At 46.2% G+C, this 19776-nt stretch overlaps 2 protein-coding genes and 1 non-coding gene across 3 annotated transcripts; 2 read left to right on the top strand and 1 right to left on the bottom strand.

The window, feature by feature from the left end:
* Positions 1 to 5372: 5372 nt before the first annotated feature.
* On the top strand, positions 5373 to 8759 carry LOC106358498. Its single transcript, XM_022696788.2, has 2 exons — positions 5373 to 6176; positions 6474 to 8759. The coding sequence occupies exons 1-2, from the start codon at positions 5373 to 5375 to the stop codon at positions 8757 to 8759; spliced, it is 3090 nt and encodes a 1029-aa protein (XP_022552509.2).
* A 6466-nt stretch (positions 8760 to 15225) lies between these two features.
* On the bottom strand, positions 15226 to 19362 carry LOC106384712. Its single transcript, XM_048767832.1, has 3 exons — positions 18288 to 19362; positions 17903 to 18225; positions 15226 to 17836 (listed from the first exon to the last, which is right to left on the bottom strand). Exons 1-3 carry the CDS (start codon positions 19360 to 19362, stop codon positions 15230 to 15232), a joined length of 4005 nt encoding a protein of 1334 aa, XP_048623789.1. The 3' UTR covers positions 15226 to 15229.
* On the top strand, positions 18725 to 18831 carry LOC125593654. Its single transcript, XR_007329554.1, has one exon. It is a non-coding gene; the product is annotated as a small nucleolar RNA R71 (small nucleolar RNA).
* Positions 19363 to 19776: the final 414 nt, after the last annotated feature.

Raw genomic sequence — 19776 nt, 5'->3', positions numbered from 1 at the left:
TATCATTTATACATTGCAATTTAATCATATACCCCAAATTAGATATTTTTTCTTTTTTTTTTGTCACCATTTGTGATACATTGCAATTGAGTTTTTATAAATCAAAATTCGCTTACAAAACTATAACCGTTTTTATCAAACTAATATATATAGCAACAGTTTAATGTAAAGTACCAGAGACATCAAAGGTACCACCACCAAGATCAAAGACAAGAATTATTTAATTGCTTTTCCTTTCAAAAGCATAAACCACAGAAGTAGCAGTAGGCTCATTGATAGATAATACGAATAACATCAAGCCTAGCAATGCGATCAGCATCTTTAGTAGCTGTCATCCGTGAGTCAATGTGAAATCTCCTAGCTGCAAACTGTTGTTTACTAATGGCGGGACACTCAAGTTTGACGTTTCCGTTCTCATCTTCTCGTGTGATGACCTGCAAAAATGGTAAACGATATTTGTAACAAGGCGTCTTTGAATAAGACTGTTTCACTAAACAATAGTTCTCAGAACCTCACAGAGAGACAGAGCAATGTCTAATTCATCATAATCTGCGACAAACTAGAATATGTACACGAGTTATGTAATAGCATTTTTACAGCTAACCCTCAACTCTCAGCTGATAATGTCACATAAACTAGAATATGTACACGAGTTATGAGTTTGGAGACTACTTAGAGGGATCAATAAGCAACCAAGACTCAAACTTTAAACTTATATATTCATAACAAACAAACTTCTACCTACTTTCAAACCTTGAAGGAAGAACAATGCATAGATCCCGCCAAGAGGACAGAATAGCCTGACTCGTTTTGCTGCAAATTTCTGTAGTTGTTGTGATCAGTTCCGGTACTTGAAGGAGAAACTGAGCCGAGCCGACCCTTATGACACAACTTACGGTGTAGGGGTCCATCCCTGAACTGGTACAACTCCTTGAGGCATCATTAAAATAGTAAAACTTTTCACAGAAAACTCATATAAGAACTCAGTTCCTAGTTGCATAAATCAATAAAAGAGAAACAATCAGAATCACACACCAAAAAGACAAACCTTTTTCTGCTAATCCAACATAAACAATCCAGTTCTGGTCATACCGTAAAAAAATACAAAAGTAAGTGAACAAAATCAAGGTGGAATTTTGTCAAGAGGAAACAGCAGAAAGGAGAGATTTTTAATAGAAGTGAACATAAACAGTAATGCCGAAATCGATTGAACAAAAGCAAGGGGGTTTTGCCAGCGAAATCGAACAAAAGAAACTCGTAAAAACTGAACAAGTGTGACTAAACAACAAAAAAGAGAGATTTTTATAGACCCAATTGAAACTGGAGCTTTGGAGTAGAAGAAAACCTGGAATCTAGTGGCTATCTAGGTCATAAACGTCTTCACGCTGAGCCATACCTTGTCCAAGGATATAGGTCGATGACCTCTAGAGTTTTGACTTCTGTGCAATTGAGAATGATAAAAACAAAGGGAATATGAAGAAGAAGCGGCAAATGTGATGGTGGTGAAAAGCAGCGGAGGAAGGTGAAGGAGCCAATTCGCCATGTATGGAGGAGTTTGGGTATGACGAAGAAGAAGAGTCCAGCGGCTTGACAGATTAGGGTTCCTGAGTTCGACTTTGAACAAGACCAATCCATATGTGTTTCTTCGATCGGAATGGATAGATTGATTCAAATAAACAATGAAGACGATGATAGAGAAAATGAATTTGTTTTTTTTTTCTTTGCAAAATGAAAATGACTTGGGCAAAAAAATAGCAATTTCTACGAAAACATAAATTTTTGGTGGGAATGTGAAATTTCGTTAAGTGTTTTGCCCTCCAAAATAACATTTCAGCTACAAAACTGATTTTTTTTGTTTTAACTTAATAAGAATTTTCATGCGCGAATTTAAGGCTACGATTGAGTTGTGATCCGATTTTGGTATTTTTGGTAGCAGTTCGTGAATTCGTGCTACCACGAACTGTTACCAATACACATATCTCTTGTAGTGGTCGCAACTTATCTCTGATGTCTGGAATCAGTACAGCCATGAGAACGTGGAGATGATACTAGCCAGATGCAAGAAGGCAATAGCAAAATGGTGCTGAGAGTTCCAAATGAACAGCAAGAAAACCATTGAAGAAATCAAGGCATCACTGGAAGCTGCTATGACCTCGGCCTCTGGGAAGATAGCGTCATTCATGATTTAAATGGAAGACTCCTCAAGGCATATAAAGCAGAAGAAGAATTTTGGAAGCAAAGGAGTAGACAAATGTGGCTGACACTAAGTGACTCGAACACAACCTATTTTCATCCGGTCACCAAAGGTGGAAGAGCAAAAAATAAATTATTAGTTATTGAAGATGAGAATAGAACAGTAGTATATGAAGAGGAACAAGTTGCGGATGTAATATGCAAATTTTACAAGAAGCTATTTACCTCTGTTCCAGCTGATGGAAGCCCCGTGGTGGAGAAAGCCTTGGCCCCTTGTGTAACGCAGCAAATGAATGATTTTCTCACCCAACAATCGTCGCCGCTGGAGATAAAGGAAGCTCTCTTTGCCATCCACGCTGACAAAGCCCTAGGCGTCGATGGATTCTCCGCAAGCTTCTTTCAAACCAATTGGTCTGTTGTTGGACCATCCATCATCTGCGAGATACAAGCTTTCTTCTCATCTTGAATCCTGCCAAGTTCCATGAATGTAACATATGTCAGATTGATCCCAAAGATGATTGGAGTAAAAAGCGTAGCAGATTATCGACCTATAGTGTTATGTAACGTCTACTTCAAGATAATCTTAAAGCTACTATCCTTAAGGCTAAAATCAGTGCTGAACTCTATAATCTCAGAAAACCAATCCGTATTTATCTCGGGAAGAGCAATTTTTGACAATATCCTTATTACTCATGAGGTACTACACTATCTTAAGACTTCCCAAGCAAAAAAGTGATGCTCAATGGCGGTTAAGACCGACATGAGCAAGGCCTATGATCGGGTCGAGTGGGAATTCATCGGCTTAGTGTTCAAAAGACTAGGCTTCCATGAGACTTGGACTACATGGGTCATGCAATGTATAACGACAGCATCCTACTCCTATCTAGTGAATGATGCAGTGTACGGGAATGTCAAACCTGATCGAGGAATCAGACAGGGAGATCCCCTATCCCCCTATATCTTCTTCTTGTGCGGAGAGGTATTGTCTGGACTGTGTAAACTGGCTGAACGCACTGGATCCTTCAATGGTGTAAGAGTGGCAAGAGGCATCCCTAAAGTGAACCATTTACTCTTTGCAGATGACACAATGTTCTTCTGCCACTCAGACTCTCAAAGCTGCTCAACTCTCAAGAAGATCTTACGTGAGTATGAGATCGGATCTGGACAAAAAAATAAACACCAATAAGTCCTCTATTACCTTCTCAAGCAAGACACCCCATGAGGTAAAGATCCAAGCAAAGCAGATACTAGGAATTCAAAAAGAGAGAGGGGTAGGCAAGTACCTAGTGTTGGGGAAAAAATACTCAGGTATTGAATTCCTCCAGACCCCAGGTAAGACACCGGCCTCTGGTTCCCCGCTGGAAGGACCCCCGGTTCCCAGGATCCCCGCTAGAAGGAATCCTGGTTCCCTGCTATGGAGTTTTCCGGGCCCGGTCCCAGGATCGCCCCTTTCCTCTAGGAAATGGAAAACTTCTGATAAGGGGAACCTTCCATATTTTCGAATATGGAAGAGTTTAGGGAGACTATATAAAGGGAACCTAAACCCAAAAGCAAGGGATCGACACTTCGAGACTAAGAGATTAGAGCTAGGCGGCTAGAACTAGGGTTTTTACCCAAAACTGTTGTAGTTCCAGCTCTTTGATCTAATAAAACGTCTCTTTCTACTTTTTTACTTGCAAATCAATACAAATACTAGCCTTGTCCACCGTTCCGTGGTACTCACAAAGATCCTACACAAAAATCCCCTAACAGTTTGGCGCTAGGAGGAGGGGAGTAATCTAAACTACGTGATAATGGCGGTGGACGAGCATGACGAGCTACCTGAAGCTACCCAGAGAGAAGCCTAACTCCAGATGCAAATCAACGATTTGCAAGGTCAAGTAACCGGGTTGCATCGAACTCGGGAAGAGACCAATCCCGAGCTTTCCTCAGAGTTCCAGATCCTGAAGGAAAAGCTCAATGAACACTCCAAGCAACTGGAGCAGAGTGCCGAGAAGCTAAGCCAGCTCGAATCGGAGAATCTTACCCTCCGAGACGAGAACCAAGCCCTTAACGCGGCAAGCAACAAGAAGCGTCGATTCCAGACTCAGGTTCGCCCTATGCCGACTCTGGAAACACCCAACTCCGGGACAGGCGCGAACCTCCCAACTACGGCGCCGGGAGGAGACGCATCTACGCGAGAAAAGGCCAAGGATGCTCAGACCTACGACGTGGAGGACAGTGACTCAGAACCTGAGTCTGATAAGGAAGCATCAGACGGAGCAGCGAGAACGGAGTCTCCTATGATCGCTCACCTTCACCAGATGTTCTCCAATAGGCTCGACGCCATGCAGTCCATGGTAGAGAGACTCCCGGGGGTAGCTCCCCCCATCCGGAAGAGCAACCCCGACTCCTACGCCGATACTCCTTTCACGGATGAGATCACCTTGATCGAGATGCCTAGGAAGTTTTCTTTCCCCAGCATAAAGGCATACGACGGCACCACTGATCCAGACGACCACGTCGCCCAATACATACAAAGGATGCTCGCCGTAGCACTCCCAAAGGGGTCACGCGAAGCTACCATGTGCAAAGGTTTCGGCTCCATCCTGACCGGACCCGCTCTGCAGTGGTATATTATCTTACCCTCCCGGTCCATAGCCTCCTTCGCGGTTCTCAGCGACAAATTCGTGGAGTAATTCGCCAGCAGTAGGGACCTGTAGAAAACCTCTGACAATCTCTAAGAAATCTTCCAGCACCGAGTAGAACCCCTACGAGGCTACATAGCCCGCTTCAATCATGAGAAGGTGGCTATTCCTGAATGCAGTATCCCCAATGCTATCTCTGCTTTCAAGAGAGGCCTGCTCCCCGATGGAGACCTCTACAAGGAGCTGACCAAATATCAGTGCAAAACCATGGAAGACGTCCCATCTCGAGCCTGGGCGCAGGTCAAATGGGAGGAAGACGTCGCCAGCCGGGCCAAAGCGCAGCAAAAGTCAGATCCCAAGACGATCAGACCAGACCAAACCGAGCGAGATGAGAAACCCTCTCAAAGATCAGCTAGGGACTCCGGAAATCAAAACCGGGGCAGGTGCCAGAACCGACCGATTGAGAAGGCAGAAGGGATGGCAGTGTCCACGTGACCAGACATCTCTCACCTCTCTGTCTCAAGGCCGGAGCTGGTCAATGTTCTGAGGCAGATGGGCCAGCAGGTCAAGTGGCCTCAGAAGATGAAAGCTCCCGACTCTTTCCGGAACCCTGGCTTCTGGTGCGACTTCCATCAAGACCACGGTCACAAAACGGAGGACTGCGTTGCACTAAAGATCGAGGTCAACGAGCTGCTTAGGAAATGGCACCTCAGGGAGTTCCTTTCTGATAAGGCCAAGAGCCATCTAAGCAAGGAGACAACGGGTAAGCCCACTGAAGCTCCTCCTGTCTCGCCACCGCGACATGACCGAGTGATACATGTCATTTCGGGCGGTTCGGAAATTAGCGGCATAAGCCATGCAGCTGGAAAGAAAAGCACTTGGAACGCCAAGCACGGCCTAGAGGCACCCAAGCCAAAACGCCTGCTCCTAGGAACAGACGAGATAAGCTTCAGGGCCAAGGAGCAGGAGAAAGTCATCACTCCACATCACGACGCCCTGGTTATCTCGCTCACTGTAGCGAACTGCCTGGTAAAAAGGATACTGGAGGAAGGCACTCTAACTCGGAGGGTAACCCCCCTTATAGGGTTCAGCGGGGAAGTCAAACAAACCGCCAGGGAGATTACCCTCCCCGTATACGCCGAAGGAATCAACATGTCAACCAAGTTCCTCGTGGTTAACTGGGACTCGTCTTACAACATGATTATAGGACGGACCTGGATTCAAGGAATGGGGGCCGTCCCCTCGACTCTTCACCAAATGGTGAAATTTCCTACACCCTGGGGCATAAAGGCGATCAGAGGAGATCAGGAATATTTGCGCTCCTGCTATCAGACCACTCTGAAGGGAAAGACCAAGGTCTTATAGAAATTACAGAACAAACCTCCGGCTTATCACACCGAGGAACCGAAGGTAGAGGAAATAGACGAGGTGCCATTAACCGAAGGAGATCAGACCCTACATCTCAAGATCGGTTCCAAGCTAACCGAAGGATTGAGAAGAAGACTGGTAGACTTCCTCAGGTCTTACTCCGACTGCTTCGCTTGGTCCCAGGCACATATGCCTGGGATCGATCCGGAGATCATCATGCACAAGCTGTAAGTGGATCCCCTACATCAACCCGTCAGATAAAAGAGATGGAAATTTGCCCCCGAGAGAGACGCGATCATCAACGATGAAGTCAAGAGCCTGCTCGGCGCAGGGTTCATTTGTGAGGTGCAATACCCAGAATGGATAGCTAACGTCGTCGTGGTCAAGAAAAAGAACGGGAAGTGGAGAGTCTGCATCAATTTCATGGACCTCAACAAGTCCTGTCCAAAGGACCCCTTCCTGCTACCTCATATCGACAAGCTGGTGGACGCCACCACGGGGCACCAGTTGATGAGCTTCATGGACGCGTTCTCCGGCTACAATCATATACTTATGCATCCGGAAGACCAGGAGAAAACATCCTTCATGACGTCCCGAGGGATCTATTGCTACAAGGTCATGCCCTTCGGCCTAAAGAACGCAGGATCGACCTATCAACGGCTGGTCAACATGATGTTCGCGGACCAAATCGGGATAACCATGGAGGTCTACATCGATCACATGCTGGTCAAATCCCTGGAAGTGGAAGACCACATATCTCACCTGCAGCAAGCCTTCTCCACCCTTAGGAAATATAACATGAAGCTCAACCCTGCTAAATGCTCATTTGGGGTCAGTTCTGGCAAGTTCCTTGGGTACATCGTAACCCACCGGGGCATCAAGGCAAACCCGGAGCAAATCAAGGCCATTCACTCAATCCCTTCCCCGAAGAACGTCAAGGCGGTTCAAAAGCTAACGGGAAGGATGGCAGCCTTGAGCAGGTTCATCTTCAGACTCTCCGACAAACCTCACGCCTTTTTCGGAAGTCTCAAGAATCCGAAAGATTTCCAGTGGACGGGAGAATGCGAATCCACTCTCCAAGAGCTAAAATCGTATCCCACCACTCCTCCTCTCCAGTCCAAGCCATTACTCGGTGAAGTCTTGATGCTATATCTAGCGTTCTCCGAACTCGCCGTGAGCGCCGTCATAGTTCACGAGGAGGAAAACAAGCAGCTACCAATTTATTACGAAAGCAAGGCTCTCCTGGACGCGGAGACCCACTATAGCCACCTAGAAAAGCTGGCCTTAGCCCTGATAGTCGCCGCTCGCAAGCTCCAACCCTACTTCCAGGCTCATCCAATCGTGGTTGTTACCTCCTTCCCTGTAAAGTTGGTCCTCCATAAACCAGAAGTCTCCGGACGCCTAGCCAAATGGGCCGTGGAACTAGCGGAATACGATGTAATATTTCGACCCGCCACGGCTATAAAGTCACAGGTCCTAGCAGACTTCGTGGCTGAATTCTCCCATGCCTTGCTCCCAGCTCTGGAGCAGGAGGTACGCCTCCGAGGCGAAAGTAAGGAAAAGGGAGAATGGATCCTACACGTTGATGGAACCAGCAACATCAGAGGAGCTGGAGTAGTGATAATGCTTACCTCGCCAACAGGGAAGACAGCCTCAAGGGCAGTGAGATGCAACTTCAAAGCAACCAACAACGAAAGCGAGTCTGAGGCCCTAATCGCAGGCCTAACCCTCGCCCATCAAATGGGGGCAGAGAACATCCAGGTCTTCGGCGACTCCCAGCTGGTAATCAACCAGGTACAAGGGGAGTACCAAGCAAAAGACGACATCATGATCCAGTATCTGGCGGTCGCTCAGCAACTAATCAAGAAGTTCAAGAGCTGCAAGCTCACTCAAATCCCCCGGGAACAGAATTCACAAGCCGATGCCCTGGCTAATCTAGGGTCTGCCATTGAAACGAATAGACAGATAAGTATCCCCTTGCTCGTGCTTCAATGGCCAGCTACCATGGAGGAACCCCCGTCAGAGGAGGTCTCCGCCGTTAAAGAAGGCGAAACCTGGATGACCCCTCTAATCCGGTACCTGGAGGCCGACATTCTCCCGGAAGACCATAACGAGGCCAGAAAGATCAAAAAGCAAGCCGCGAGGTACTGTATCTCCCAGGAGAAGCGGTATCGGAGATCTTTCTCTGGTCCGTATCTGAGGTGTGTCACACCCCAAGAGGCCGCTAGAATCCTTGTAGAACTACATAAAGGAGATTATGGATCCCACTCTAGCGGTCGAAGCCTGGTACTCAGAGCCAGAAGGGTTGGTTACTATTGGCCTACGATGGCCGCCGGCGCCGACAGACAAGCCAAGCACAACGACAAATGCCAAAGGCACGCTCCAGAAGCGCTCAGTCGCATAACAGATCTCCAGATCCACAAGTTCCTGTGGACCTACGTAATCAATCGCTTCAGGGTCCCCCACGAGATCGTCACCGAAAATGGACCCCAGTTCATGACCCGCAACTTCAAAGAGTTCTGCAAGGACTTGGGCATAAAACTAACTTTCGCCACACCCCGACACCCCTAGTCTAACGGACAAGACGAGTCCACGAACAAAACAGTGGTCAAAATGCTTAAAAAGCGACTGGAGGGCTCTCACGGGAAGTGGGCGGAAGAACTACACGGAGTCCTCTGGGCCTACCGGACCACTCCTAAAACAGCAACAGGGGAAATTCCCTACTCGCTAGTCTACGGCTCTGAGGCCATTGTACCTACAGAGATGCACGTAAGAACAACGGTCTCTGGATCTACCTCTCAGGAGGAGAATAACGAGCTGATGGCGCTAAGCCTCGACCTGCTCGACGGAAAAAGAGTGGCCGCTCGACTGAGAAACTTGTCCTACCAGCAAGACGTCGCCAGAACGTACAACAAGAAAGTCAGAACCAGAACCTTCCAGCGAGGGGACTGGGTTCTACGACGAGCAGAAAAAACAACAGGGAAACTCACCCCAGGGTGGGAAGGATCCTATAAGGTCATCGAGGTGCGGAGAGCAGGCGCCTACAGGCTGCAAGATAGCAAAGGTAAGATACAACCCAACTGCTGGAACGCCCTGCACCTCAAAGCCTATCATTTTTAATACGGCCTCCGGATCATGATTTCTATACTACTGATACACTAAAAATGAATTCTTGCTACTGTCAAGTTAACAGTGGTAATTGTAATATTTGAGATTTAATCCAGAGGACCAGTTTACTCTGTACTCTTATGAGTTCAATATTTAGCTGGGAAACAAGTGGAGTTTTAAAATTAATGGTGACGCAAGTAACTAAAATACCTAGAGATTCAGATTCGATATTTAGCTGGGAAACAAGTGGGGTTCATCGGGTGTCAATGCGGAACCAAACAACTATTCAAGTGCAATGAGGTGCAGTCTAGAACTCGGATCACTCGGCTAGAACAATCCACTATCGTGGACTTGTTCCCTTTGCTGATCGGTCTTGAGTCCTAAGCTCTCACTTGGAACAAGACGCGATAGCAAGCCTTAGAGATCAGGTCTGATTAGTTCACTTAATACCCTAATATATACTCTCGCTGATTAGGGATATGAAGCTCATTCAATATATGTCAATTTATCTCCTAAGCGGTTAGCTAGGTGATTAAACTAGAGATCGAACATTAAGTGATCAATTCAATGCAAACAGTAAGAACAATATGAATGAAGAACAGTTAAAATCACTTATTTGCGTTTAGCTCATGCGATTGACACCCTAAAACCCTAAGCAAGCTTAGCCGACTACTCAATCATAAAGCAAGATGATACAGACATGATTTCTGAATAATACTGCATATAAAATAAAGTAGAAAAACAAGGGTTCAGGATGATCTTCTCGTGAAATTGAGAGATGTAGCCTTCTCCCTTACAAGTTGCTAAATCCAAAATAGTTCTCCGTCTCTTCTAAAACTAGCGTACTCTTAGAAATGATAGCATAGGCTTTTTATATGGAGGCGCCAGTGGTAAAGAGAAAGGAGAGAAAATCTAGGGCAAACCCCTGAAATCTTGGAGGTTTCCTTAATAGTCGGGAACAGTCAGTCGCTTGTTCTCTTTGGGAACAACCTTCGGATTGATCCGACTGGCTGTTCTGCGTTAGATATTCCAAAATGGCTTCTTCCTTCATGGCACTCTCTTCTTTACTCTTTCACCTTCTCCAAACCTGGAATGATATAAAATAAGCACGAATTAGGAATGAGAATTAACTCAAAGAACACATGTAATGGTATTAAAAATACTATATATCAATTCCCCCAGACTTAGATCCTTGTTTGTCCTCGAACAAGGCCAAGCCTCAAGAACAGGGAGAAAGGTTTGAAAGAGTGGAAACTCGCTTGACCTCAATAACCATACTCTTACCACACATCTCTGAACCATACAAGCTGTAGACTCAGACCACAAACCCTTACCAGAACACCCACGATCGATGTTCCATACTCTGTATCTCATACCTGAAAAAGGGTACACTATCGAGACGTAACTCCTTAAATTCAATTAAGAACAGCGTGAGCTTCTCATCACAGGCACTATTCATCGTAGACAGACTAGGTAAGGAACATGTTATTTCATGGTGGAGCTAAGAGTGTTTAGGGGCTACCAAATTTAAGTGGATGCAGGTTATCTTGCAAATTAGTATGAGAGGACGGATCTATTGATGTCCACAGCCCTTACTCGTTTCTGCTTCACGGGTGCAGTTGTTCTCTCCTTCGGATCAACCGTGGGACTGTTCTTCAGTTCTTGACTTCCCTCGCCTACTCCTCAAAAATAGGTACAAACTCCTTGCTCAACCTTCCCAGTGGCGTGTGTTTATATATATATATTTTGTTTACAAGGTGATGGGGTTGCGAGGGAGAGGCAACATAATGAATGTTTCGCAGGCACTGGTGGTCTATTCTTTTGTTTCTCACTGGTCACCATTGTTCCTCTGGTTAGAACATGCACTCATAGACTGTTCTATTGTTAGAGCATGGTCTCATCGACTGTTCTCTTCATGCCTCTGGTTAGAACATGCACTCATAGACTGTTCTCTTGTTAGAGCATGATCTCATCGACTGTTCTCTTCATGCTTGATCTCTCTTCTCTGAGTGTATGGCATTAATGAGTAAGAGGCTGCATCGATCCTTTCCTCTCCGACCCTTTTGCACATATGACCCTGAAAAACATAGTGCATGAGGGTAAAAATAAAGGCTTAGGCTCAAGGTGGGAACTAGCTAAAGATGAGCTAGCCACTCAGGATCAGCAAGATTGGTAAAAGGAGTAAGAAGTCCTCGTTTCCCTGATCTAGTGCCCATAACAAGAAGAATTTCAGTCATGATTAGGTTCAGGTTAGGTGGATTTGAGTCTACCCAGTGTAACCTGATCGGTTGAGAGCTTCTGGAGAATCAAATGAGATAAGTCAGGGGTGTTCCAGGTCCAAGTGTGGATCTTTCATCACTTCTAAGGTTACTTGATAAGAAAGTTAGAGCACGAGGTGGTTAAAAGATTATCACAACAGAAGTTCCTAATTCCCACAAGAGTTTTAGCTGACTCGATCCTAAACTGACTCAATAGAACATCCAAATGACATAGGGACTGACTCAGAAATAAAGACATAGAGTATCAGCACACAACAAGTGCTTCCCCCAGACTTAATTTACACCATCCCTGGTGTGAAACCAAATTGAGGTCAGCCAAATAACAACACAAAGCATAAAAATAAAGAGTTCAGATGGATAGAACAATGGATAGAGAATAGTCCTTGCGGGCTCAGTCGGACTCGCCGCTCTCGGCCGGATCAAACGAACGTTTGTTGCGCGAGCGATGAACCTCCTCAGTTGAAGTGCCTGTTCCCATAGGCGCCTTTCCTGGTCGGTGCGATCGTGGAGTCTGCTCTGCTGGTGACTGTCACTGGTTACTTCCGCCAATGCAGCCGCCGGTAACGAGATGGAGGATCCGCCGCATGAGACTGTTGTTCTTCCGCTGCTAGTCAACCATCCAGCGTCGGTAAGCCTGATCATCTGTCACATCCGCCAGCTCTCCGAGGTCGTATGATGGGTCAGCTTCTGGGGTAATGTCCTCGACATCCTCCATATCCGCGTCAGGTGCAACAGCACGAGGATCAGTGCATAAGAGCTCGGGTGGTGGGAGGAAATGTTGTCGAACACGCTGAGCCTGGTGATCTCGGGGTGAGACAACTTGGTGAAAAGCTGGGTACCCTCCTTGTCGAAGAAGATGTAGGTATCCTCATCGCGCATGATGTGGCACGCCATGATGTGGCAGTGGCGAGCACTTGGCGGACAAGGTCAGGGTAGAGCTCGTATGTAGCGTAACAAAGGGGAGAGATCCACATCGCTTGCAGCGTCTCGAACACATCCTCGTCGATACCAAGTTCAACGAAAGTCTCGGCGTGGCAAAAACGGGTAGGTAAACGAGTAGGTAGTATCTCGGCCTTGAGGAGAGTGTTGTACCGACTAGCTGTCTCCTTGTCCCACCCTTCGCAATTGAAATCTAAAAGCATAGGGTCATCGAGATTGATTGGCTCGTCCTCTTGTTCTCGCGGCCATGGGTAAGAGGCGGAGGTTGGTTCTTGTGCTTGCTGTGGGGGCGTGTTGTTCGTCTTCCTTGTTTTATTGGCCGATTGCTTGGTGCGTGGAGGCATCTGCAAGGCAAACAAAAGTTTTTCATTAGTTCCATCCTTGGTTGCATAGAAGAAAAGGAATCAAACTAATCCTCTTTTAGGAACTATTCCTTTTTTTTTTAAGCAAACCGCCTTCAACAAACCTAACATCAACTCGCCAAATAAGACCATTTCAACTTTTCACAATCACAATTAATATGAGCATTGTATATCAAGATGCAACATTTTGTCTAAATCTAAACTTGCTCAAACAAAGGGGAAATGAAACCGCGATTCTCTAGAGCTAAGAGACAAAAGTTCAACTTCTAAATTCAACAGTAACAGCAAAAGGGAATTTCAGATCAAGCTATTTTTAACAAGAATCGAACTATCAAAGCGGTTTAGAAGGGTGAGCTTTTCAAACCGAAATCACGGTTATGTTTTGATTCCCGAGCCTCTTACTGTGATAATCGGAGAAAATGGACTGCAAAAACAGAGAGAACTCGAAAATCCAATTGGATTAGAAGCAAGAATCACTTAAAAAGAGTGAGAATTTAAGTTTTGGTGATGGCTTCAAAATCGCAAGAGAGGGAGGAGGGTACGGTTGAGTTAAAAGGGAAAGTGGAAGGGTGGAGCCTTAAATTGGTGAAACCCTAACCGCTCTCCATTATCTCTCTCTCTTTTTTTTTTTTTGGGTCCGGAACACTTACATGGAACAGGTGATGGGTTGTTCCACCAGAAGAACAGTCCTTCGGTTGTTCTGACTGAAGTGTTCGGTTATTTTTTTCTTGTTTTTGACCTGCAAACTAAATCTGAAAAGAGATAAAATAGACTATAGAAAACAATATATACACTCACCAGTGGGTTGTCTCCCACCAAGCGCTTAGTTAAATTCATTAGCTTGACTTGGCTCAGCCGATCAGGCTGATGGGGGATCGCTTAGAGGAATTTCTTCACCCTCTGCGATAGTGGAGTCAGCAAGGTAATGCTTGATGCGCTGACCATTGACGACGAACTCGTCTCCCTTTCTGTCCAGCAACACAACAGCTCCGTAAGGGCGGACTTCCTTAACGGTGAAGGGTCCGGACCATCTAGATTTAAGCTTGTCTACGAACAACCTAAGTCTGGAGTTGAAGAGCAAGACCTTATCGTTTGGTTTGAAACGTCTGGCAATGATTCGCTTGTCATGGTAGGCTTTGGTCTTCTCCTTATAAATTTTGGAACTCTCATAGGCGAGGTGCCTTATCTCTTCCAGCTCATGGACTTGGATCATGCGCCTCTCAGTTACTGGCTTGATGTCGAAATTCAGTAACTTGACCGCCCATGCAGCCTTGTATTCGAGCTCGACAGGAAGATGACAAGCCTTACCGTAGACCAGGTGATAGGGGGTGGTTCCTAGCGGTGTTTTGTAGGCTGTTCTGTAGGCCCAGAGAGCATCGTCCAGCTTAAGCGACCAGTCCTTGCGCGAGGTATTGACAGTTTTCTGTATAATGTTCTTGACTTCCCTGTTGGAAACTTCAACCTGTCCACACGTCTAGGGGTGATAAGCGGTAGCCACCTTGTGTTTCACCCCATTCTTCTTCAACAGGCCCTGAAATGCCTTGTTGATGAAGTGTGTTCCGCCATCGCTAATAACCACTCCAGGCACCCCAAATCTTGGAAAGATGATGGAGCTGAACATCTTAGTCACCACTTTTGCATCATTAGTGGGACTCGCCACTGCTTCTACCCACTTGGGGACATAGTCAACGGCGACCAGGATGTACTCGTTCTTGAAGGACGGAGGGAATGGTCCCATGAAGTTGACTCTCCAACAGTCGAACACCTCAACTTCTAAAATGTAATTCTGAGGTATTTCATTCCTTTTGCTGATGTTCCCATGTCGCTGGCATGCATCGCATCGAGCTATGTAGGCGTGAGCATCTCTGAACATAGTTGGCCACCAGAAACCTGCTTGGAGGATTTTAGAAACCGTTTTGAATGTGGCGAAGTGCCCTGCATAAGAGGAACCATGGCAATGATGTAGAATCCTTGGAATTTCTGCCTCTGGAACACACCTTCTGAATATGCCATCCTTGCAATGTTTGTATAAGTACGGTTCATCCCAAACATACTGCCTCGCCTCTTTTAAGAACTTCCTCTTCTCATTTCCAGTGAACCTAATTGGTTCATTTTCAGCAGTTAGGAAGTTCGCAATCTCAGCAAACCAGGGGAGGTGAGAGTACTGCTTTTGGATCGCGGCTACTGGTTGTTCCAGTACGCGAGAATAATCGGATGTTATGCTTAGGGGTTGTTCCGCGAAGCGCAGACCAATCGCGTTGACGTGTTGCACTGTGTGTTCTTCCTCAAGAGCTGTGTCGTCCTCAATCTTCATTCTGGACAAGTGGTCTGCAACCCCATTCTCGGCTCCCTTTTAGTCTTTTATCTCAAGATCAAATTCTTGGAGAAGAAGAATCCACCTCAACAACCTCGGTTTTGCATCCTTCTTTGTGAGAAAGTACTTAAGAGCATCATGGTCTGTGTGCACAATCACCTTTGATCCCACCAGGTAGGATCTGAACTTCTCGAATGCAAAAACAATAGCCAGGAGTTCCTTCTCATTCGTAGCGTATCTGCATTGAGCTTCATCCATGGTTTTGTTTGCGTAATAGATCACATGAAGTTTCTTGTCCTTGCGCTGCCCAAGGACTGCTCCAACTGCAAAATCACTAGCATCAGTCATGATCTCAAAAGGGAGATCCCAGTCTGGCGGTTGTACAACAGGTGTGCTGACTAGAGCTCCTTTGATCGTATGGAACGCAGCTAAGCACTCGCAGTCGAAATCAAACTTGATCTCCTTGCAAAGCAGTCTGGTGAGTGGTCTCGCTATTTTTGAGAAGTCCTGGATGAACCTCTTGTAAAACCCTGCGTGACCTAAGAAACTTCTGATAGCTTTCACAGTTGTTGGTGGCTGCAAACTCATCATCACCTCGACCTTTGCCTTATCTACCTCAATGCCTTTCTCGGAGATCTTATGCCCTAGAACAATCCCATCTCTGACCATGAAGTAGCACTTCTCCCAATTTAGCACCAGATGTTTCTCCTCACACCTTTTGAGTACCCTGCACAAGTTTGACAAACAGACACTAAAGGAGCTTCCATAGACACTGAAATCGTCCACAAAAACCTCCATAATGTCTTCAATCAGGTTAGTAAAGATCGACATCATGCAGCGCTGAAATGTTGCTGGCGCATTGCACAGGCCGAATGGCATTCTCCTGTATGCGTATGTTCCGTATGGGCATGTGAACGTCGTCTTCTCCTGATCGTCCGGATGGATAAGGATCTGAAAGAAACCCGAATAACCATCTAAAAAGCAGTAATATGGGTGGTTAGCCAATCTCTCAAGCATTTGATCAATGAAGGGAAGTGGAAAGTGATCCTTTTTAGTGACTGCATTTAATTTTCTGAAATCAATGCACATGCGATGTCCTGACACTGTTCTAGTAGGGATCAATTCATTCTTTTCATTTGTGATAACAGTGATCCCACCTTTTTTAGGTACTAGATGAACAGGGCTAACCCACTTACTATCAGATATGGCATAGATCACACCCGCTTCAAGAAGTTTCATTATCTCTTTCTTAACAACATCTTTTAGATTCGGGTTTAACCTCCTCTGATGTTCAACAGAAGTCATTGATTCATCTTCTAGGTGTATTCTGTGCATGCAAAAATCAGGTGAGATGCCAGGTATGTCAGCTAGTGAATATCCTAATGCCTTACGATACTTCCTAAGCTCACACAAAAGCAGTGCAGTTTCCACATTTTTGAGTTCAACGTTCACAATGACAGGATAAGTGGAATTTGGACCTAAGAAAGCGTACCTGAGCCCCTTGGGAAGGGGTTTTAGCTCAACCTTGGGAGCCTTCAACTCGCTCCAGGGATCATCAGGTAGGTTCGGCGAGTTCGGTAAAGGGGTCGCTCCAGTTGGAGTGTTCTCGTCCTTGTTGCTTTCTTCCCCCAGACTTAGACTCGCCACCGTTCTTCCCATACTCCTTGCGGAGTCAAGCATCTTAGCATACCCATCTGCGTCAATGTTCTCAACACTCTGTTCGGCCTCAGCTCTTACTAGTGCAAGCTCAAGTGGATCTTCTGTAAGAATCTCCTCGATCATCCCATCGCGAGGTTGCAGCAGATCAATCCCTTCATCCACCTCGAAGGTCTGTCCATCCAGCATCGGCTTCTTCAGCAGCTCATCCATCTCGAACTGCATGACTATGTCTCCCAGATTGAGATCAATCTTCCCTTGCCGCACATCAATGATGGCTCCAACAGTACATAGGAATGGTCTTCCTAAAATGAGCGGACCTTTGGATTCCTCTTCCAGCTCTAGAACTACGAAGTCTGCTGGAACAGAGGTGTTCCCAACTTTTACTTGGAGATCCTCTAGAATACCAACCAGGGACTTAACTGATCTATCCGCAAACACCAAGGACATCCTAGTTGGTTTGAAATGCGTGTATCCCAGACGTCGTGCTACCGAGTAGGGCATGAGGTTTACGCTGGATCCCAGATCAACTAGGGAGCATGAGAAAACTGTCTTCCCAATCTGGATAGAGAGGACGAACTTGCCAGGGTCTCCTTGCTTCTTTATCTGCCTGTTCTGAAGCACTGCACTGCACTCATTAGAGACAGTCATGAATTCGCTCTCCTCTGATATTTTTCCTGAGATTAATCCCTTCATAAAGCTGCGCCTGGAGGGCATCATTTGGATCGCATCCATCAAGGGGAGTTGGACGGTTAGGTCCTCCAGCATCTTTTTGCACTTCATCTCCTCTCGGTCCTTACGAGTAGCCTTTGATGGAACAGGGTAAGGGACTTTAGGAGTGTATTCGCAAGCAGGAACATGCTCTGGGATCGGGCGGATAGCCTTAGCTGGTTGTTCTTGTCCTGGCGAATTGGTTCCTACTGTTGGTTCCCTCTCCTTCTCAGCTGCCGGGGTATTGGCTGGTGGTAGTTCCGACTCTTTCTGCTTCCCCTACTCAGCCGCAGTGAACCTCTTCTTTACCGGTTCCGACAGTTGCTTTCCACTTCTCAACTCAACCGCATTGCACTCCTTAGGGTTTTTGTCGGTTTTTCCAGGGAGAGTACCTTGTTGCCTCTTGATGCTCTCAGCAGTCTGAGCAATCTGAATGTCCATCTGTCTCATATGGCTCGCGACATTGTCGTACTTGGTGCTCAAATTGCTTAACATATGGTTCATTCTAGTATTGATCTCGGTAGTAACCTGGTTTAGAGCCTTCCCTTGGAGCTGTTGTCCTTGGAGCAGCAGCTGCAACATAGCTTTTGTCTCATCTTGTGGAACAGCGACAGGAGCGGAGGTACTGGCTGAGTGTTCTGGTGTTTCTGCATCCGAGGTGGATTGTTCTGCGGTTGGCTTAGAACATAAGTCCGGGGTTAGTAGTTCTTTTGATACCCGGCATACTGACCTTGGTTACTCTGTGCAGGATCAGGTAGTTTGTCTTGCTTAGGCCAGAAAAGCTGTGGGTTGTTCCTCACGTTGAGCTGCCATTCTTGCCCATTCACGTAGCTCACCTCTTGCTGATGGTCTCCTGATATTTCAGTATCAAACGCCAGATCACCAGCACTCTTTTCAGGAGTTGCTTCTTCCATTATGAACACTTGGCTTTGGTTTCCCTTAAGCAGTTGGTCCACCTTTGCAGCGAGATCATCTATGCTGTTCACACTCTTCGAGCGGTCATGCTCCTTGTTCTTGTTTAGTGAACTTGAAGCCATGGTCTCAATCAGCTCGAACGCACCAGGTGTGGTTTGAGTCATGAAATCTCCATTACTCGAAGAATCAAGGGTATTTCGAAACTCATAGCTCACTCCATCATAGAACACTTCCAATATATAGTCATCGTCAAACCCATGGTGCGGGCACTCTCTCTGGTACTCCTTGTACCTCTCCCAAGCTTCATGAAAAGGTTCATCAGACTTCTGCTTGAAATTGGAGATCTTGTGCCGTAGAGCCGCAGTTTTAGACTTCGTGTGGAAGTGGCTCAGGAACGCTGATCGGACCTGGTCCCATGAGGTAAGAGAGCCGGTTGGCAGAGATTGGAGCCAGTGAGAAGCTTTCCCTTCAAGAGAGAATGGGAACAGCGTGCACTTGACATAGTCTGGTGGCACTCCGTTAGAGCGAGAGAAATTGCAGATTCTCTCAAAGGCTTCGATGTGGTCCATCGGGATGTCAGTAGTGAGACCGCTGAACGTGCTCTTCTGTACCAGACTTATCAGTGCAGGTTTGATCTCATAGTCTTGCCGAGTGCAAGGAGGAGGGTTGATGGGGGAGCGGTTAGTAGCGAAGTTCCGCGGAAGGTTCCGCCCCCCAATAGGAGCACCACGCTCTTCTCGCGCGGCGTTCTCAACTGCTTCTTGAGCAGCTTGTTGCTGATCTTGGATGGTCTGCTGCATCTGCAACATCTGTTGTTGCTGAGTCTGCATTTGTTGTTGAATGATTGCCAATGCAGCAGTGAGGTCATCCTGATTGCCGTGATCACCCATGTTGGTGTCGGTTGTTCTTGGCTGTTGACGGTTCTGTCTTTCTAATCTTACGAGTTCGTCGTTGGTCAGTTGATGTAGTGATCCTTGTGCGTTGCTCTGAGTATGTCTACTGGTCATGCACTTGGATCATCTGTTCCAACAAAGAATTAAAAGCAAGTTAGATATCACAGACTAAATATTAAACCGAAAAATAAAAGTAAAAGCCTAGTCCCCGTCGCAACGGCGCCAAAACTTGATACACTAAAAATGAATCCTTGCTACTGTCAAGTTAACAATGGTAATTGTAATATTTGAGATTCAATCCAGAGGACCAGTTTACTCTTTACTCTTATGAGTTCAATATTTAACTGGGAAACAAGTCGGGTTTTAAAATCAATGGTGACGCAGGTAACTAAAATACCTAGAGATTCAAAT

This window comes from Brassica napus, chromosome C9, assembly GCF_020379485.1.
Source record: "Brassica napus cultivar Da-Ae chromosome C9, Da-Ae, whole genome shotgun sequence".
Taxonomy (NCBI): Eukaryota; Viridiplantae; Streptophyta; class Magnoliopsida; order Brassicales; family Brassicaceae; genus Brassica; species Brassica napus.
Note: the sequence above shows the minus strand (reverse complement) of the source record. Positions and strands in the feature narration are given on the sequence as shown.